This window comes from Pongo pygmaeus, chromosome 1 (assembly GCF_028885625.2).
Source record: "Pongo pygmaeus isolate AG05252 chromosome 1, NHGRI_mPonPyg2-v2.0_pri, whole genome shotgun sequence".
NCBI lineage: Eukaryota > Metazoa > Chordata > Mammalia > Primates > Hominidae > Pongo > Pongo pygmaeus.
Window position 1 is genome coordinate 89,893,238 of NC_072373.2, and position 21,928 is coordinate 89,915,165.

General features: G+C 44.2%; 1 protein-coding gene across 4 annotated transcripts; it reads left to right on the forward strand.

Moving 5' to 3' along the window:
- The first annotated feature begins 4,338 nt into the window (after positions 1–4,338).
- Positions 4,339–21,915, forward strand: PEX19 (peroxisomal biogenesis factor 19). Of its 4 annotated transcripts, none has more exons than XM_054451195.2 (8): positions 4,467–4,587; positions 5,998–6,107; positions 6,528–6,693; positions 7,135–7,220; positions 7,438–7,599; positions 9,426–9,602; positions 9,827–9,871; positions 21,740–21,915. In XM_054451195.2, exons 1-8 carry the CDS (start codon positions 4,518–4,520, stop codon positions 21,836–21,838), a joined length of 915 nt encoding a protein of 304 aa, XP_054307170.1. In that variant the 5' UTR covers positions 4,467–4,517; the 3' UTR covers positions 21,839–21,915. The 4 variants fall into 4 exon arrangements, with proteins under 4 accessions (XP_054307197.1, XP_054307170.1, XP_054307177.1 ...); XM_054451202.2 differs by lacking the exon at positions 21,740–21,915 and adding an exon at positions 10,038–11,190; XM_054451212.2 differs by lacking the exon at positions 21,740–21,915 and adding an exon at positions 10,090–11,190.
- The last annotated feature ends 13 nt before the right edge of the window (positions 21,916–21,928 follow it).

The following is a 21,928-nucleotide window of genomic DNA, read 5'->3' on the forward strand; positions in this document are numbered from 1 at the left end:
CTTGGCCATTTATTTCTTGGACACTCTCATGTTCTTGTTCACCCATGCAGGCACCCCACCAAAGTACATATCTTCCTTCCAGTAATAATTTTTAATTACAAAATAAACATCTACTACTGGGGAAAAAAAAAAAAGCTAGCCGGGCATGGTGGCAGGTGCCTGTAATCCCAGCTACTCTGGAGGCTGAGGCAGAGGATTGCTTGAACCCGGGAGGCGGAGGTTGCAGTAAGCCGAGATCGCGCCACTGCACTCCAGCCTGGGCGACAGAGTGAGACTCCGTCTCAAAAAAAAAGAAAGAAAAAAAGAAGCACATATTTTTCATAGGATATATATGAGGACCTAAACTGCTGTGAAAATGATAGAAAGCAAGTAGCTCCCTTATTCTGTTTTTGATTGCAGCCTTTTATCTCTTGCTAATTATAGCAATATTTATTGAGCACCTGCCATGTGACTGTCACTGTTCTAGATATTTTACATGTAATATACAGATAAAAGAATAGTACTTTATATATATTATAATGATACAATGATTACATTAACAATACAATATTTTGCTTGTCATATGCTAAGAATAATTGGGTAGAGTGACGTTACTGTGCCTTTGATTAAAATATGTACTTTTTTGCATTTTAAATTCATGTTTTCAATAAATAGTAAATGCATATAGTTCAAAAATCAGTAAATATAAAAAGCTATTCTGTGACAAATCTTTCCACCCTTTCATCAGCCACCCAGTTCCTATCATCTTCCCCTAAACAGGTAACCACTGTTACCAACTTTCTTACATCCTTCCAGAAATTTTATATATATATATATATACACACACACATATACACAAGCTGATATGACTGTGCCATTCTCTATCTCCCTTTATACACAAATGAAACCATACTATTTAACAATTTTGTACCTTTGTTTTTTCATTTAACATTTTTGGTATTTTCTCGCATCAATATATTAGGGAGCTTCACTTTGTTTTTTACTTCTCTTCATACTATATGTTGTATTTTTTAGCTTTAAGAGTTGCTTTTTTAAACAGCATCCCTAAACTAAGGCTGCCTTCTTAAAAATGTACATACTACTAATGAGATTGTGCCATTGCACTCCAGCCTGGGGGACAAGACCGAGACTTCGTCTCAAAAAAAAAAATGTACATATTAGCCGGGTGTGGTGACTCACGCCTGTAATCCCACCACTTTGGGAGGCTGAGGCAGGCAGATCACCTGAGATCAGGAATTCGAGACCAGCCTGGCCAACACAGTGAAACCCTGTCTCTACTAAAAATACAAAAATTAGCTGGGTAGGGTGGCAGGCACCTGTAATCCCAGCTACTCGGGAGGCTGAGGCAGGAGAACTGCTTGAACCCAGGAGGTGGAGGTTGCAGTGAACTGAGATCACACCATTGCACTCCAGCCTAGGGGACAAGATCAAGACTTTGTCTCAAAAAAAAAAAAGCCGGGCGTGGTGGCTCACACCTGTAATCCCAGCACTTTAGGAGGCCAAGGCAGGCGGAACACGAGGTCAGGAGATCAAGACCATCCTGGCTAACATGGTGAAACCCTGTCTCTACTAAAAATACAAAAAATTAGCCAGGCATGGTGGCGGATGCCTGTAGTCCCAGCTACTCAGGAGGCTGAGGCAGGAGAATGGCGTGAACCTGGGAGGCGGAGGTTGCAGTGAGCCCAGATCATGCCACTGCACTCCGGCCTGGGTGACAGAGCAAGACTCTGTCTCAAAAAAAAAAAAAAAAAAAGTACATACTACTTTGACGACACTTTCCCAAGTTACAAACATTATCCCTATAAACATAGACGAGTTGGTGGTAAATTTTGGCAAATTTTTTAGATTTATAATTTGCAAATTAAATTACAAAATTAATTTTGCACACAAAAACATTATCACTGAGAAATATGGAAAAACTTTACAATTCCTGCCTCTTGAATCTTACATAATTGGGAAACAAGATGTGAAATAATTGTGACTCCCAGGCAAGAATTAGAATTTGTTTGATAAACTGTGGAGAGCCATTAAATCCTTAAGGAACAGAGTGATATGAAAGCGCTATAAAATACTGTTATTCAACAGTATTCACTATACATTAGAAAGGCAGAAGGAGCAGTCAGTAGGTCAGCAAATACTGAGATGAGATGTTAGGAATATTAGCAGTAAAAATAGAAAAGCAGAAAGAAGTTTAAGAAATTATGCAAAGAATCATGCTTGTTTTTTACTCCATTTTAATTATCATCTATTATCTTTTAATTAACATGCTTATATTACATTAGTTTAAAGCCAATTGACCAGGTGTAGTGGCTCACATCTATAATCCCAGTACTTTGGGAGGCCAAGGTGGGCATATCACTTGAGGTCAGGAGTTAAAGACCAGCCTGGCCAACATGGTGAAACCCTGTCTCTACTAAAAATACAAAAATTAGCTGGGCATGGTGGCGTGAGCCTGCAGACCCAGCTACTCAGGTGGCTGAGACAGGAGAATCACTTGAACCTGGGAGGTGGAGGCTGCAGTGAGCCAAAATTGCACCACTGCACTCCAGCCTGGGCGACAGTGAAACTCTGTCTCAAAAAATAAAACCAATAGAGATGCCTGTTGATAGACAAGTTTCCTTTTTTTTAACGTGCTTGTTACAACTATAGCCATATTGGAGATACACATGTAAGCAGTTTGAATGAGAAAGTCTGGAATAAATTATGTTGCAGGTGTTGGGGAAACAGGTTTATCAGGAAAGGATTTGATTACAGAAGTTTAGAATTGTAAAGGACTTCAAAAGTGATTTAGTGGCAGAATTGGGGCTGGAATTTAGGCTTTCTAACTCACAGTTAATATTTTTATCCCAAAACACACTACTTGTGGTTGGAAGAAAACAGGTTTTGCACAGATATGATTTTACAAGTCTATGCCCTATCTGTGAAGGCCATAGTAAGTGTTTGATCTGGTGCTTGATGCAGTACTCAAATGTGTGTTTAGGAAGCTAAGAATGAAAGTGATGAGGTGACTTAACACAGGATTTTTTTTCATTTAAAATTCTTACCTTGTATCTTACTTACTGTGTGTATATCTCATCATACCTCCGGCTCACCCCCACTTAGCTACCTTACAGCAGGGGGTGGTCCTGATTTATCTCTCTGTCCTCGCTGTGCCCAGAACGAGACCTTAGTAATAGGTGCTCTCTAAGTGCGAAAACAGATTTGTATGTGAAACAGTTGCTACATTCTGACATCTGAATACAACAATTCCAAAGGAGGAAAGGGACCTCTAGAGTTAACCTCTATCTGAGCATCTCCCGTGTTCACTCAGTTGGAGGTTGGGTTCTGTGTGGAGAAAAGGAGATTGGTCAGGGAAAGTAAGTCTATTACTACTACATTCGAATTGTCCTGCTCAGTCCAAGGTCCCAGAGGCTCTCTTAATAACATTGAGTTCTAAGTTCCTGGCTGGCCCTGTGTCCTTTAATCAAACAGTTCTAATAGAGAATAGGAAATGAGAGATGCCACTGGATTGGGCAGACAGATGTGCCTGATTAGGGACTGCGAGAGCAGAGTGGCCAATGAGTGCCTACCAAGTTTTAAACCCTAGCCTGGGAGTTGGGCTTTACAGCAGTAAAGACAACGGATGAAAATCTTTGCCTTCATGGTGTTTACATTCTGCAGGGTGGGGAGCGGAGAATAAACAAGTACGGTAGATAGTATGTCAGATACTGTTCAGTGTTAGGAAGAAAAGGAACGGGAATGGCCAAGGAAAGCGTTTCAGAAAATATAATATTTGAGTGAAACAATGAAGTGAAGCCGGGCGCAGTGGCTCACGCCTGTAATCCCAGCACTTCGGGAGGCCGAGGAGGGCGGATCACCTGAGGTCCGGAGTTCGAGACCAGCCTGGCCAACCAGCCTGGCCAACATGGTAAAACCCCGTCTCTACAAAAATTTAGTCGGATGCGGTGGCGCGCGCCTGTAATCCCAGCTACACGAGAGGCTAAAGCAGGAGAATCGCTTGAACCCGGGAGGCCAAGGCTGCAGTGAGCCAAGATGGCGCCACTGCATTCCAGCGTAGACGACAGAGCGAGACTCCTTCTCAAAAAAAAAAAAAAAAAAAAAAAAAGAAGTGAGAGAAAGTGGTATGTTATATACCATAATTGTCATCTCAATTATATATGTACAGATTCTGGTTATTTGTAGGCAGTTTGTCTCAATCTGGCCTACTCACAGCTCAGGAAGAAATAATGAAAGAGCTTCGCCAGGTAATTTGGGAAGTTGAAAGAAAGGAGTCCGGGCCTCTAAAACCAGACAGAAAATAACCCTGTCTTATCCCTAATTCTATGTTTCACAGGAGAAAAGAGAAAAATACCCAAAACACAAAAACTGAAAGCTTCCTGGCCCTTTAAAAATGGCGGTTCCGCACTGGCCAACAATACCATTGGTTACCCGAGGCAGAAGAGGGCGGGAGCGAAGGGGTGGAGGGCGTGGCGGCACCGAGAGGGTCCCGCCTCCTACGGCAAGTCGGAGGTAGCAAGATGGCGGCCGCTGAGGAAGATTATGGTGTCGGGGCCGAAGCGGACAGGGAATTGGAGGAGCTTCTGGAAAGTAAGAGCCCATAATGGGAAAGGCCCGAAGAGGGCAGGTGTGAGGACCCATTCCGGGGGTTAAGTGAACCTGAGATATTAGAGACGGGGCGGGAGAGGCTCTGCAAAGGTTAAATGGGGGCGAAGAGTCTGACCCCCGAGCCCCCCAAAAATCTCTGGGTCATCCTGCCCCACCCCGGCGACTGGAGCTGGGGAGCTCACCTGGGGTCCCTCAGTGGTCCAGATTGTGGATGTTTCTGCAGGACGGCGTTTCATGATACCTCTCCAAACTCCTCTTTAGGTTACTAAGTTCTTAGAGTCCGACTTCAGCAGCAGCAGCAGCAGCATTTGGTTCTTGATGGGTAGCGAACCACGCACTCACTGATTGCTTACATTAACTCCTAGCAAGCTCGTGGCCGGTCCTTCTGTGCCTCGTCCTGTCTTCCTTAACACGAAAGACACTTTTCTCCTCCTAGTACTTTTCTCTTTCTCTCGTTAGGCCCCTTAACAGTTCTTTCATCTTGTCAGTAGCTCAAGCGGACTCCTTTCCCTTATTTTGAGAAACTGAGGATGTGGCGATTTCAGGGGAAAGCAGTTCACCCTCCTGAAAGACGGGGGATGTTTTCTTAGCATTACTCTCCACTCCCCTGTTGGCTTCCTGCCCAGAGTGGGGCTAGTGCTTTCTCCCTAGGCCTGGCAAGCAGAATGGTGGTGAGGACACAGGCTTTTCAGGGCAGAGGTGAATTTGTAATCGCTTGCTCAATCACAGAGATGTGGGCAGGCAGAAAAGTGAACAGAAACCCTGAGGAGTGCCAAGTGACTGTGTAAATTAGCGTACGGTTATCTGCAGAGATCAGGCCAAAAGGAGCTCCAGAAGGTTGTGGGGGAGCACTAAACTGGAGAATAAGAGAAGATAGTTTAATGCCTTACCATGGAGTCTGGTATGTAGTCCCTCAGTCTGTGCTGGTACCAGTACCAACAGGAAGCTAGGTGGGATGTCTTGTGCTTTCTCACCAAGTTATTCCTTTTAGAGCTCCAGAGTGAGTTCAGAGGGATGAGGACATCTGTGTTCTCTACTCCTGTTGGGTATTTGTATGGGATTTCCAGGGAATCATTAGGATGTGGTAAGGGAGACACTATAGATGGAGATGTCTCTGCAGAACTTTTTAATCCTCTCCTCCCAGCTCTGCGATGGACACTTGTTCCACCTGAAGGGATTTCTTTGCCTTTGCTCACAATAAATTAGGTAATCCAGAAGGAAGTAGGAGGCTCATTGAGGGTGGTCTGGGGAGGTGGGGGACTCAAGGAGGAAAATTGAGGAAAGTTGGCAATTTGAAAAATCATATTCCTAATGCTTTGCCCAGAAACCACCCAGTCTTGCTTGCATTCTCATCTGTTGCCAACACACACACCATGTCTCTTGTCTCTGAAGGTGCTCTTGATGATTTCGATAAAGCCAAACCCTCCCCAGCACCCCCTTCTACCACCACGGCCCCTGATGCTTCGGGGCCCCAGAAGAGATCGCCAGGAGACACTGCCAAAGTATAAATTCCACCCCCTTAAGGGATGGGGAGGGGATGGGCATGCAGCCCTGAGCAGAGGTTGGGCAGGCCCCTATGGGCCAGAGGGGAATGGGGGAGGGTACCTTGGCCTCACATTGGTGAGTGCTCTTGCCAGCCTCAGTCCTTGTAAAATAAGGACTTGAGGTTGAGTGGGGGAATCTCAGAGTTCCTTGAAAAAATAGTAGGTTTAAATGGTTGGATTGGAATGCCATCCCATACCCTCCTTCAATGACTAGATACCTTCTTTGCTATCCTCATTAGGAGCAGTAGTTAGAATGTCCAGTGGAAGTGGGTAGGAGGGAGGTGCATTTCCCATAGCCACTGCCTGTGGCTTCTATCAGAGGCCAGGTGCAGTGTAGTCCTAAGTAAGAGACGCATTTCAGCCATCCTTCCCCCGCAGGATTCCCTCTTCGCTTCCCAAGAGAAGTTTTTCCAGGAACTATTCGACAGTGAACTGGCTTCCCAAGCCACTGCGGAGTTCGAGAAGGCAATGAAGGAGTTGGCTGAGGAAGAGCCCCACCTGGTGGAGCAGTTCCAAAAGCTCTCGGAAGCTGCAGGGAGAGTGGGTGAGGAGACCCCAGATACACGGAAATATCTGAACAGACTCTTAAGTCTTTGTTGCCTGAAAACACCAGAATTCTTAATGAAGTTGATAGCAATCATGATGTCACAGCCAAGGAACGGGTAAAGGCAATGAGAGAAAGGATGGGAATCCCTGTTAATGAAAAGGGGTGAGATAGGTTGGAAAGTAATAGAAAACATTATTCAAAACTGACCATTTGAAAGGTCACAGTGTTATTGTGGGTATCATCATGGAGAATAAACTGATGCAGAGTCCGTGTATTAAATAGATTTATGAAAAGACTATGAAGATAACCATAGGGTTTTCCAAGATTGGGAGTGATAATGATTCACTAGTAAATGCTTCATATCCAAGCTGGTAACCAGTTCAGTCTAGGCAAGGAAACAAACTCCTAAATGATGTTGGCTTTTTTAATCTCTCCTAGGCAGTGATATGACCTCCCAACAAGAATTCACTTCTTGCCTAAAGGAAACACTAAGTGGATTAGCCAAAAATGCCACTGACCTTCAGGTGAGGAGAAAGTAGTAGAGGCCCACAAGGGGTCCACTCCCAAACATTTCTCCAGCAGAGTCTCAAAAGACAGATGCTTTGAGTATCATCCCAAGTCTGTTGCTGTCTTATTGTTTTGTTACAGGCAAGTTTAGATAGTTTATCTTTGTCACCTGAGAGAGTGGTGAGCATCCCAAGAAGGTAGTATCCCTGCTCACCTCTTACTTGTCCTATCTAGAACTCCGGCATGTCAGAAGAAGAGCTGACCAAGGCCATGGAGGGGCTAGGCATGGACGAAGGGGATGGGGAGGGGAACATCCTCCCCATCATGCAGAGTATTATGCAGAACCTACTCTCCAAGGATGTGCTGTACCCATCACTGAAGGAGATCACAGAAAAGGTTTGTGAACTTCCATTTCTGCTTTTTCTCTTCATTCTCCATCACATCAACTGATGTGGGCTATTTTGTCTACTCAGAGCCTCCAGAAGGAGTAACTCGAGTGTGCTTTTTTTCCTTCTTTATTTATTTGAGGCAGGGAGAGTTGGGGGGTGGGGAGAGTTGTGTCTCTGAGAGAATAAAGCTGTCACACTATACGTTGGGGTATAAGGGGTATAACGTTTGGGGTCTAAGAGGAAATCCTTCAGTTCTAGTTTTCTATAAACTGGTTCAAGACTCTGGGATTGTTGTCTGATCAATCTTGCATTTCTGACTTTATTTCTCCAGCAAGAATTCGGCTGGGCATGGTGGCTCATGCCTGTAATCCCAGCACTTTAGGAGGCTGAGGCAGGTGGATCACCTGAGGTCAGGAGTTCGAGACCAGCCTGGCCAACATGGTGAAACCCCGTCTCTAGTAAAAATACAAAAATTAGCCTGGCGTAGTGGCTCATGCCTGTGATCGCAACTACACAGGAGGCAGCAGGAGAATCACTTGAACCTGGGAGGCAGAGCTGAGATTGTGAGCTGAGTATTGTGAGTATTGTGAATATCAGTGAGCTGAGATTGTGCCACTGTACTCTGGCCTGGGCGACAGAGCAAGACTCCATCTCAAAAAGAAAAAGAATTAACCGAGGATTTACTTACTGGCTTTGTGATGCGAACAGAGTAAGAGTAGTTTAAATGATGGTCCCTGCCATAAAAGAGCTTATATGTGTGGTTGTATCATTTTGTTTTGAGACAGGGTCTCGCTCCAGTTGGAGCACAGTGGCACGATCTTGGCTCACCACAGCCTCCCCATCCCAGGCTCAAGTGATTCTCCCATCTCAGCCTCCTGAGTGGCTGGGACTACAGGTGTGTGCCACCATGCTTGGCCAATGTTTTAAAAATTTTTTGTAGAGATGAGCTTTCACTATATTGCTCAGGCTGGTCTCAAACTTCTGAGCTCAAGTGATCCTCCCACCTCAGCCTCCCAAAGTGCTGGGATTACAAGTGTGAGCCACCACACCTGGCTAAAGAGTGTATAGTTTTACTGGAGAGATAAAATATAGGAATAATAGCTTTTCAGTGACACGGGGAAATGTGGGTAAGTGTGTAATGAATAGTACAGACCACGAGTCAGCAGGCCAAGACCTGGGTGGGCCAAATCCAACTCTCTAGCAAATAATGGTTTTTACATTTTTAAGGTCATTTGAAAAAACTACAAAGAAAATGTGCAATAGCCGAGCGTAGTGGCTCACTCCTATAGTTCCAGCACTTTGGGAGGCCAAGGTGGACAGATTGCTTGAGCCCAGGAGTTTAAGACCAGCTTGAGCAACATGATGAAACCCTGTCTCTACAAAATACAAAAAAAACTAGCCAGTCACAGTGGTGCACACTTGTAGACCCAGCTACTTGGGGAGGCTCAGGTGGGAGGATTGCTTGAGCCTGGGGAGATCGAGGCTGCAGTGAGTGGTGATCACACCATCACACTCCAGCCTGGGTGACAGAGTAAAACTCTGTCTGGAAAAAAAAGAAGAAAAAACACAACGGAGATCATATGTGGCCCTTGAAGCCTAAAATATTCACTGTCTGGCCCTTTACAGAAGCTTACCAATCTCTGGTGACCATAAATGCTAACATGGCCAGGTGATCTGGTTGGAGTCAGTGCCACTTTTCATGATGAACTTACTTATTTAGCTTTTCGTTTTTCTACGTCCCTTTCCCTTTCACATTTTAATCACATTGTTCTGATTACCCATCCATATCCATTGTTCACTTAATTGTTTTCCACCCATTCTCTCTTTTCTTAGTATCCAGAATGGTTGCAGAGTCATCGGGAATCTCTACCTCCAGAGCAGTTTGAAAAATATCAGGAGCAGCACAGCGTCATGTGCAAAATATGTGAGCAGTTCGAGGCAGAGACCCCCACAGACAGTGAAACCACTCAAAAGGCTCGTTTTGAGATGGTGCTGGATCTTATGCAGCAGGTAAGGCCTCTTGCCTTCTGCCCACTGGTGCTGTCCACTTAGGTGTTCAGTGGAGGAGGTATCTGGGAAGGATGCAATACTGCTAGACCTAGGTGGAGGAGGGATCCTCTCTTGTGATCTCTGTCAGAAGAGATAGAGAGATCATTCATTAGATTCCTCTTCTGGATCCTCTGTTGTTTTCTGGGCTTTTCTCTATTTCATGTTCCATTTTCCTTATTTTCTAGCTACAGGATTTGGGCCATCCTCCAAAGGAGCTGGCTGGAGAGATGGTGAGTATGTCTTCTTTTTCCACATTTTAATCTGAGCCCCCAATTTCCAGAATTCTTTAACCTCTCAGGATTCCACCTAAGGTGATAATTGTGGCTACTGGGGATGGATCTTCACGTCTGTCCTAAAAAATGAGCAATTATCTGAGTCCCTTCATCTCTTCCCCAGCCTCCTGGCCTCAACTTTGACCTGGATGCCCTCAATCTTTCGGGCCCACCAGGTGCCAGTGGCGAACAGTGTCTGATCATGTGAAACACAACACGTTTTCCTCTCTGAGTCCCAGCTATGGGGAACATCTGGAGTCAGCAGAACCATTGGGACCTGAGGCAGGAGTGTCACCTGCGGGAGAAGTCTGCCCGCTGCCCTCTCATCCCATTCAAGATTGTGCCATACCAGCTGAGGTTTTTCCTCTGTCTCTCTAAGAATAGGGTCTGTTTCACAGGCCGTTTCTGTGAACCCTACTTCATTGTGGTTTCTGCCACTATCAAAGTTCCAGCTACCTGCCAGGTGAAGGAAGGCATCCCTTTTGGGGCATGCCCTTTCTTTCCTTTCTCAAAATAATGTTATATGTGGCCACACTGATGTTCACCTTTATGCCCAGGGTCTTTGTGCCTTGTCTCTACTCCCTCTCTTGGATCTGGGGAGGAGGGGCAGAGTCCAGGGACTCTGTATTTCTATAGTTCTCCTGGCAGAGCCTTTGAGAATGGGGAGAAACAGCCTGGGCTGGGGCTACAGGTCTGTCACTATGCTCTCTTGCCTTCAGACAGACCATTCTGAATTCTCTAAAGGGAAAGGGCTTTTGCATCTAATCACAATAGAGTTGAAAGAGAGGCCTTAGGATTCTCCTCTCTCTAGGTGCTTAGCCCTCACCTCCCTGTTCCAGCCTGAGAACTCAAATGGTTACCCTGCTTCTTCCTACAATGCTATGTGATATGGGTGAACCCAGCCCCTGACCTTCCTCTATCCCCTGCCGGTCCTCTCTCTTACCTCCTCTCTTTTTGAAACACCTGTTTATCCCAACCTTTTTGAGCTCAAGCTGTGATAAAGAAGGGCCCATCCTATTTCCCCTCATCTAGTCCATCTACCATTCTCACTGACTCCCCGTCTTCCTGGCAGACACAAATAAACCCAGTGTCAGGTCTAGGAAATTAATGGCTATTCTTCCCCAGATACATTCTGGCTTATTTGAGATACATGATTCTCTTAGAATCCTGTCCCTTGGTTCAGGAAAGTAGCTTGGAAAAGGAGTAGGGGTATAGCTTGGGTTCCTTTTCCTGCAAGGCCCCATGGGGCAGAATATAATAAATATTCTGAGTGAGGAGTGTGGCCTATTTTTCATTCAGGTCTTTTTCTGATCTTCCTCAGCTTCCATAAGTTGCAGAGTGAGGTATATTAGGAGACTAGTTCTACACAATATTGTAATGCTGGGTTCCATCAACACCCACCTTCCACAACTCAGTCTGCACCTCAGTTGGCAAAGGAGACTGGATGGCCATCTTTCCTCATGTTCCCTTGAGTATTTCAATGTAGAAAGCCCTTCAAGTGGTATTATATTTTAACCTTTTATATTATTGTTATTAATGTTAGTAATATATTGTTATGTTTTCTAAATTATTTTTCTTGGAGCTGACGTGGCTTTTTTTCTGTGGCTCCCAGTGGGTCTATGGACCTTGGCTGACATATGTTGGTAGATATTCTGGTCAGCCCAGCTGGCTGTCCTGGTTCACTCAGAAGATAAGTCTCTCCAGAGCAAATTCACATTCATTATGAGTCACTTTGTGCTTCTGACATGTCACTTGCCCCGAGGTTAAAACTTTTCACCCCTTGAAGACCTTACATGTTTTATGGTATTGGTGAGGAAGGAAATGTTCTTAAGGCCTCAGGCTATTTGAGAAACTCCAACTCCTATACCTTACCAGAGCATGGAAGAGCCCAGATCTGAATGTAAAATGTCTCTGTTCTGCCAGAGATGGAGAAAGTACAGGTATACTTGTGATGTAGTCATGGGGCTTGAGTGTCACTATTTTCTCCTTAAAGCTCCAGCCAAAAACTGGACAAGGATAGAGAGGAGGAGGGAAGAACAAAAGAGCCCTTCTCTGTGAACCTTGTGCCTTCTGTCCTACCAGTTTTCTTTTACAGATTCTCACTTCTGCTAGCCTAGCCAGGGCTTACTCCAGGAATCTAAATAGATGCCCTAGTCCACTTTATCTTTGTTCCCAAGGCACTCATTTTTATTTTTATTTTGATTGAATGTGAGCAAGTTGACCTCAGGTCACACTTTGTTCCAAAAACTTTTGGAATTATTCCAGGACTTGTGGTGGAGGTATGGTACTCTAGGGCAGTCTTTCTCAAACTATGTATGGTAAAGGACCAGGTTTTTTGTTTTCCAGTCCTTCACTTATCAATATGCATTCCTATTGCCCATGACAGGTATGGAGTTCACACTGTGTGCTGCCAACCCGGCAAGTTTGACAGCACCCAAACTGGCCAGACTGTTCTGTAGGTTAAGTCCATTGATCATGTACTTGGATATCACAGCAACATTAAAATGCTAAAAAGTTTTTAAACACTCTCAATTTCTAATTCACCATGTCACAGACTGGTTAAAAAAAAAAAAAAAAAAAAAAAAAAAAAAAAAAAAAGTGTTCACTGACCAGCACAAGTCTGCAAATCACCTTTGAGTAGCAGTTTTGGGGCCCTCAGTCTCTCTGAAGACCCTAGCCGAACTGATATCTATCTGTACCTCTTGTTCTCTCCTAGTTGAGTTTCACTTCCAGAGAACTTGTTCTTCAGCAAGAATGTGTCACTAGTAAGGACATCTCTAGCATTTCTCTAGCCTTCCTTTTCTGCTGCTCAAAAATAATCATTACAAGGCATAGGTTTAAGCTGTATATGAAATATTTATGCGACTCTCAAACTTTAAAGGAGTTGCTCCTTTGTTCCAAAATTAAATGTGTTAGATAAATTTGTGATTGTATGGGTGGCTTCATGAATTAAGAATTGAATTCATACAAACTTTGTGATAATTGGGACATTTTCCTGTGACTCTGGAAAGTCTTGTCAAAGCCCCACGAGGCAGTTATAATATGATGTTAAGACGGCTTTGGGGAGCTAGGAGAAAACACTGGCCCATATTGAATGAAGTGGAGACGGCAGACCATGCAAAAAAGGACCAGAAGACTTAGAGGAAATGGGTATGCAAGAATGAATATTATATAACACTGGTAAGCCCACCAGCTGACTATATACCCCAGAAAGACCTGGGAATTATTTTTTAATAAAGACAATGGGAAAGGCACTGATAAAGGGTTACCAACATCTTTGAGAAATTTAGAAGTGGCTGTCTCTGTAGATTGAAGCTGATACAAGATGTAAAAGAAACTGGTTTCCTAGTAGCAGTGGGGGAATGATAGGATCCTGACATAGCAGAGGTCAGATGGCAACACTTAACTCTCAGAAGCAAGGTGAGTAAATTTCCTTAAGGGTAGCAAGGTCAAAGTGGAGATGGCTAACGGAATGTGAGTGGTCCTAGGAGCAGGATAGATCGGCAACCAAGAAGAGTATTGCCTTCTTATATATAAGGGAGATCAAGAATGGTTGAATAGAAGGCTGAAGTCAGAAACTTCAAAGAAAAGTCCCAATTTCTTGTCCAGTTTTTAAGCCTGAGATAGTTCTTAGACTCATAAGCTATCAATGGAAAGAGCCATTTATCAGTTAATCATTGAGTGGAAAAGCACTGTTCATCCTCTCTTCTCATACCACAATGAGCAACACAGAACTCTTCTGTAATCACATGTGTGGAATTCCCTCCCCTCAACAAGCAAGCAATTCTGCAGTGGATAACAGCTGGATATCCTCTAATTTACTTTAATTCTGACACTGTCTACCTGGAGACAGTGTCAGATCCCACAGGTTGACCAGTCAATCACCGAGACTATCTCCCCCAACTTCTGATGTCAATTGCAATTCCTGGGTTATTTTGCCTGTGCTATAAATCAGGGTGTCTACAGCCCCCTCCTTGGGTTTGATTAATTTGTTAGAGTGGCCCACAAAACTTGGGGAAACACTTACTTACATATTTCAGTTTATTTAAAGGATATTACAATGAATATAGATGAAAACATGGCTGGACCCAGTGGCTTACGCTTGTAATCCCAACACTTTGGGAGGCCGAGGTGGGTGGATCACCTAAGGTCAGGAGTTCGAGACCAGCCTGGTGAACATATAGTGAAATCCTGTCTCTATTAAAAAAATACAAAAATTAGCTGGGTGTGGTGGTGCATGCCTATAGTCCCAGCTACTTGGGAAGCTGAGGAAGGAGAATTGCTTGAACCGGGGAGGCGGAGGTTGCAGTGAGCTGAGACTGTGTCACTGTACTCCAGCCTGGGCAACAGACAGAGCAAGACTCCATCTCTCAAAAAAAAAAAGATGAAAAGATGTATAAGGCAAGGTTGCAGAGCTTCCGTTCCTTCTCTGGGTATGCCACCATTTAGGACAGTGGTCCCCAACATTCTTGCACCAGGGACCAGTCTCATAGAAGACAAGTTTTGCACAGACGGGGGTGGGGGGATGGTTTTGGGATGAAACTGTTCTACCTCAGATCATCAGGCATTAGCTAGATTCTCATAAGGGGCACACAACCTAGATCCCTCACGTGCAGTTCACAATAGGTTTTGCACTCCTCGGAGAATCTAGTGCCACTGCTGATCTGACAGGAGGTAGAGCTTAGGCGGTATTGCTGGCCCACCTGCCACTCACCTCCTGCTGTGAGGCCCAGTTCCTAACAAGCCGTGGACTGGTACTGGTTCATGGCCCAGGTGTTGGGGACTCCTCATTCTAGAAACCCTCATGCGTTTTGCATCTTGGAAGCTGTCTAGATCTTGTCTTTTTGGGTTTTTATGGAGGCTTTATATATAGGCATGATTGGCTGAACCATTGGCCATTGGTGATTAATTTAAAATTCAGCCCCTCTGTCCTCCCTAGAGGTTTGGGGGTGGGGTTGAAAGTTCCAACCCTCTAATACTGCTTTGGTCTTTTTGTTGACTGACCCCCATCCTGAAGCCACCTAGGGGATGCCAACCATCAGTCAACTCATTGGAATACAATAAGACATCACTTTGAAGATTTTAAGGATTTTAGAAGTTATATTTCAGGAAAAGGGGTTAAAGACCAAATACATATTTTACAATATCACAACCAAACACTAGGAAAAGAATATGCAGTTGTTTTTGACTTGGGAAACAGGGTTACAGGGTCTGAGTTGGCATTGATACCCAGGAACCTGAAGTACCACCACAGTGTCTTCCCCTCTCAACACCCCCAACCCTGCTCTCACAGTGGGTCCAAAAACCCACATTATGATCATTTCCCCCGTTTCCAAATGTATAATCAGAATGAATATGTTTAGCAGTTTTGGCAGAAAGGCCATGCTCCTGAAACTGCACTCCCACCTCTGCCAAGATAGTAAATATACTGTATTCTGGGGAAAATGGCAGAGATGAGTTCAACCCTTAAAGACTTAAAGGTTGTAGGGGTGTTGTCTCCATTATAGTCAAATTCAGTTTCAGCTGTTTGACCTGTGCAAAAACTAGATGGCCTATGGTGAATAACAGTGGAATACTACAAATTTAAGCAAGTAGTAGTCCCAAATGCAGTGCTGTGTTGGATATGCTTTCTTTACTGGACAAAGTAACAGCCTCTTGTATAGGTATGTAGCTGCTAATCTAGCACAGGGATCAGCAAACTACAGCCCACAGGCCAAATCTGGTTCATTATCTGTTTTTGCAAATAAAGTTTTATTAACATGCAACTATCATTTATTTACATATTGTCTGTGGATGCTTTTGTGCTACAATGGCTGAATGTAGTAGTTGCAACACAGACCATATGGCCTGCAAAATTGAAAATACTTACTATCTGGCCTGGCGTGGTGGCTCACACCTGTAATCGCAGCACTTTGGGAGGCTGAGGCGGTTGTATCACCTGAGGTCAGGAGTTTGAGACCAACCTGGCCAACATGGTGAAACCCTGTCTCTACTAAAAATACAAAAATTAGTTGGGCATGGTGGCGCATGCCTGCAGTCCCAGTTACTTGGGAGGCTGAGGCAGGAGAATCACTTGAACCTGGGAGGTGGAGGTTGCAGTGAGCTGAGATTGTGCCATTGCACTGCAGGCTGGACGACAGAGTAAGACTCCATCTTAAAAAAAAAAAAAAAAAGTTATACAAATTAGGTATTATGGATATGTTAATCAGACCCAAAAACCAAGCAGTTTCAAGTACTCTGGATTGCTTGGTTAGATATATATACTCAAGGTGATGGGGGATAAATGCTGCAAAGATGCAGGGGCCTGTGACATTGGTGAAATTTTTAGTTCAGTGGTCCAGTGGTCTGAAGCATTCTGGAACATCACCTCTAAAGTAAAGTACAGGTTATTGCAGGCCTCTTATGGTTTTGGAGGCAGCATATTCTGCACTTGGGGATGCAAGAAACAGCTCTGCAACAGGTCCAGGGGGGCCATATCACCTAGAAAATTCCATTGTATTAGAGGTATGTGTGGTAGGAAAAGAGACTGTAGATTCTTTGATAATACCCAGTAGGAGGGAGGGTTCCAGCCCAGACCTCCAGGATTCTGGAGTAAGGTGATGCCATTTTTAGCAGAAAAAGTTTTACCATTTGAAATGCATTTTCTGGCTTGCTGTTAGGCCCTGGAAGAGACTCAGTGCCTGACCATGAGATTTCAAGTGACCATGTGACCAGTTGCCCATATAACCAGCTGGTTATCATTAGACCCTCCAAGTCATGAGGTTGGGTGTATACAGCAGCAAGCCATCTTACAGTGGAAATGGTACATTTGGGAAGAAGCCCAAGCAAACTTGGTGGCATAAGTAAGTTAAATTGAGCAAGGGGCTCCAGCACTCCCCTGTCACCTACCTCTGGTGCACTGATTCCTTTTTCTTAGCTCATGCCTCTGGCCATACAAAAATTCCTTCAACCACCTCACAGAGGAGGGAAAAATCTAGGCCTGGTTTATGGGTAGACTGCCCTGTTATGTTGGGGTAAGCCAGATGGACTACAGCCTCTCACTGAGACCTACTGGGGTGGTTCTGAAAGACAATGATGAGGGAAATCTTAATGTGTAGGGCTTCAGGCAATGTACTTGATCATTTCCTTTGAGGAAAAAAAAAAAAGTGGCTGGAGATAGTTATACAAGAACTCATGGTCAGTGGCTTTGCTGGTCAGGGGCCTGGAAGAAACAAGATTTAAAAATGGGTGAAAAGGTTGGATGAAGAGCATTTGGATGGGTCAGTGAGAGTGTAGCCTATTAAAGCATTGCCAGCAAAGGACTAAGTAACCAGATGGACAGGATGATTTTTTTTTTTTTTTGAGACAAAGTCTCACTCTTGTCACCCAGGCCGGAGTGCAATGGTGAGATCTCAGCTCACTGCAACCTCCGCCTCCCAGGTTCAAGTGATTCTCCTGCCTCAGCCTCCCGAGTAGCTGGGATTACAGGCGCCTGCCACCACACCTGGCTAATTTTTATATTTTTAGTAGAGATGGGGTTTCACCATGTTGGACAGGGTGAATTTATCAGGACTACCTCAGCTATCCCAGTGCTTGCACAGTGTACTCATGAATAGAATCACCATGGTGGCAGAGATGGAGGCTACTCATTGACCTAGAGACATGGACTCCTCTCACCCAAAGCTGACCTAACTACTGCTGTTGCTGAGTGTTCAACCTGTCAGCAACAGAGACCAATGCTGAGCCCCCAGTTCAGTACTACTCAAGGAGAACAACCAGACACTTGATGGTGAGTTGATTACACTGAACTGGAAAAGGCAAAAATTTATCCTGACCTGGGAGGCGGAGGTTGCAGTGAGCCAAGATCATACCACTGCACTCCAGCCTGGGCGACAGAGTGAGATTGCATCTCAGAAAAAAAAAAAATTCCAAAATTCCTCCCCCTTTCCTCAAAGTAGGACAAATGTGGTGCCATTTATGTTCCAGAGTTCCTAGTGGAGGCTAAACTTACCATCTGAATCTATATCTTTGGCTAACCTTCCCCCCCGTCCTATATTGCTTCCCTCACTTTATTACAGGTTTTACTTGAGAGCACTCCCTCAATAAACCATTTGTACGGAATCACTTTCTCAGGCTCTGTTTTTAGAGAATCCAATCTAAGACAGGTTAATAGTGGTGCCAACTAAGAAATATCAAGAATCAGAACAGTTTGGGTTTGACAGAAGCTAGAGCAAAAGTGAGTTCAGCTTTGGAATGTTAAGGTGCCATTGGCTGGAATAGACGGGGACTTGGTCAACTTGATAAAAGTGTACCTATGAGTAACCTATAGCCAACATCATTGCTTAATGGTGAAAGACTGGATACTTTTCCTCCAATATCAGGAACACAAGGATATTCACTCTTGCCACTTCAAGTCAGCATTGTGCTGAAGGTTCTAGCCAGAGCAATTAGGCGAGAGAAAGAAATAAAAGGCATCCAGATTGGAAAGGAAGAGATAAAACTATATTCACAAATGGCATTATCTTGCATACAAAAAATCCTCCAGCCTGGGCAACACAGTGAGACCCCATCTCTACAAAAAATTTAAGGGTGGGTGCAGTGGCTCATGCCTGTAATCCCAGCACTTATAGATGCCAAAGTGGGAGGATCCCTTGAGCCCTGGACTTCAAGATTACCCTGGGCATCATAGTGAGACCTTGTGTCTACCTAAAATAAATTTTAAAAAATTAGCCAGGCATGGTCCCAGCTATTTGGGAGGCTGAGGTGGGAGGATCACTTGAGTCTAGGAGGTTGAGGCTGCAGTGAGCCAAGATCACACCACTGCACTCCAGCCTGGGCAATAAAGTGAGACCCTGTCCTAAAAAAAAGAAAAAAGACAATGTGGAACTGGCACAAGAATCGATGTAGTGATCAATGTAATAGAATTAAGATTCCAGAAATAAACTCATATATCTATAGTCAATTGATTTTTGACAAGGGTGCCAAGACCATCCCATATGGAAATAATAGTTTTTCAACAAATGGTGCTGGGACAACTGGGTAGCCACATGCAAAGGATTGAAGTTCGATTTTTACCTCACACTATTTACAAAAGATAAAATCGATGAGTGATGTAAAAGAAAGAACTAAAACTAAAGTTCTTAGAAGACAACACGGGTAAAATCTTCATGACTTCGGGTTTTGCAAAGGATCCTTAGATATGGCACCAAAAGCATGAGCAACAACAAAAATATAAGTTGGAACACATCAAAATTTAAAAGTTTTGTGCCTCAAGGGACATCATGATGAAACACAACCCGCAGAAAGGGAGAAAATATTTGCAAATCATATATCTGATATCTGATAAGAGACTTGTATCTAGAATATATACTTAATAATAAAAAGGCAATCTGGGCTGGGCATGGTGGCTCACGCCTGTAATCCCAGCACTTTGGGAGGCTGAGGCGGGTGGATCACCTGACGTCAGGAGTTTGAGGACAGCGTGGCCAACTTGGTGAAACACCATCTCTACTAAAAATACAAAATTTAACTGGATGTGGTGGCAGGTGCCTGTAATCCCAGCTACTTGGGAGGCTGAGGCAGGAGATCACTTAAATCTGGGAGGTGGAGGTTGCAGTGAGCCGAGATCTCACCATTGCACTCCAGCCCAGGCAACAAGAGCGAAACTCCATCTCAAAAAAAAAAAAAAAAAAAAAAAAAAAAGACAATCTGGGCCGGGTGTGGTGGCTCACATCTGTATCCCAGCACTTTGGGAGGGCAAGGCAGGAGGATTGCTTGAGCTCAGGAATTTAAGAACAGCCTGGACAACAAAGATACTTTGTCTCTAAAAAAAAAAAAAAAAAAATTAGCTGAGCATGGTGGCATGTGCCTGTGGTCCCAGCTACATGGGAGTCTGAGGCAGGAGGATTGCTTGAGCCCAGGAGGTCAGGGTTGCAATAAGCTGTGTTCACGACAGAGCAAGACCTGTCTCGAAAAAGAACAAAGAAAATCTGTTGGGCATGGTGGCATGCACCTGTAGTCCTAGCTATGCAGGAGGATCCCTTGAGGCCAGGAGTTCAAGGCTGCATTGTACTATGATTGTGCCTGTGAATAACCACTGCACTCCAACCTGGGCAACATAGTGAGACATGGCTCCTTGAAAAATTGTTTTTTGGCCAGATGTGGTGGCTCATGCCTGTAATCCCACCACTTTGGGAGGCCAAGGTGGGCAGATATCCTAAGGTCAGGAGTTTGAGACAAACCTGGCCAACATGGCGAAACCCAGTCTCTACAAAAATTAGCTGGGTGTGATGGTGCGCGCCTGTAGTCCCAGCTACGTGGGAGGCTGAGGCAAGAGAATTGCTTGAACTTGGGAGGCGGAGAGGTTGCAGTGAGCCACGATCACACCAGTGCACTCCAGCCTGGGTGACAGAGCAAGATTTTGACTAAAAAACAATTTTTTTTTTAAAGAAAAGTCCATTTAAAAGTGGGCAAAGGATCTGAATAGACATTCCTCCAGAAAAGACATAAAAGTGACCTATGTAAGCACATGAAGAAATACTCGACATCATCAGTCATCAGAGAATTGCAGACCAAAACCACAATGAGATAACCACTTCACAGCCACTGGGATGACTAGAATCAAAAAGTGAGATAAGTGTTGTCAAGGATGGGGAGAAATTGGCATTTTCATACACTGCTGCTGTGAATGTAAAATGGTGCAACTGTGTTGGAAAACAGCCTGGCAGGCTGGGCGTGGTGGCTCACGCCTGTAATCCCAGCATTTTGGGAGGCCAAGGAGGGCGGATCACGAGGTCAGGAGATGGAGACCATCTTGGCTAACACAGTGAAACCCCATCTCTACTAAAAGTACAAAAAATTAGCCGGGCGTGGTGGCAGGCACCTGTAGTCCCAGCTACCTGGGAAGCTGAGGCAGGAAAATGGCGTGAACCCAGGAGGCGGAGCTTGCAGTGATCCGAGATGGCACCACTGTACTCCAGCCTGGGCGACAGAGCGAGACTCCGTCAAAAAAAAAAAAAAAGGAAAACAGCCTGGCAGTTCCTCAGATGTTTAAATATAGAGTTAACCATATGACCCAGCAATTCCATTCATTCCTAGGTATATACCCAAAAACACGTTCACACAGAAACTTGTATATTAATGTTGATAGCAACATTATTCATAATAGCCAAAAGGTGGAAACAACTGAAATATTCATTAACAGATGAACACATAAAATGTGGCTCATCCACACTATGGAATATTTGGCCATAAGGTGAAATGAAGTACTGATTAATGCTACAACATAGATGAACCTTGAAAACATTGTGCTAAGTTAAAGAAGCCAGTCACAAAAGACCACATACTATATGATTCCATTCATATGGAAGTCTAGAGCACAGGAATCTATAGACACAGAAAATAGATGAATGGTTTCTTAGGGTTCTGGATGAGGGAATGGGAAGATGGAATGGGGATTAACTTAAAAGGCACTAGGTTTCTTTTTGAGGTGGTGTAAATACTCTAAAATTGACTGTGGTGATGGTCACATGTATCTATGAGTATACAAAAAGCCATTGAAATGTATACTTTTTTTTTTTTTTTTACTTAGGAATACATTTTTTCCCCAAAAAATGCCATTGAAGTATATACTTTAAATGAGTATATTTTATACTTTTTATTTGTTTGTTTCTTTTTGCGACAGCCTCTCCCTCTGTTGCCCAGGCTGGAGTGCAATGGTGTGATCTCAGCTCACTGCAACTTCTGCCTCCTGGATTCAAGCGATCCGCCCACCTCAGCCTTCCAAGTAGCTGGGACTTACAGGTGCATGCCACCACACCCAGCTAATTTTTGTATTTTATTTTGTAGAGATGGGGTTTCATCACGTTGTCCAGGCTGGTCTCGAACTTCTGGACTCAAGCAATCTGCCTGCCTCAGCCTCCCAAAATGCTGGGATTACAGGAGTGAGTCACTGTGCCTGGCCAATTGTATACTTCAAATGAGTGAACTGTATGTGAATTATATGTCTTAATAAAGCTGTTAAAGCCTGGGTGCGGT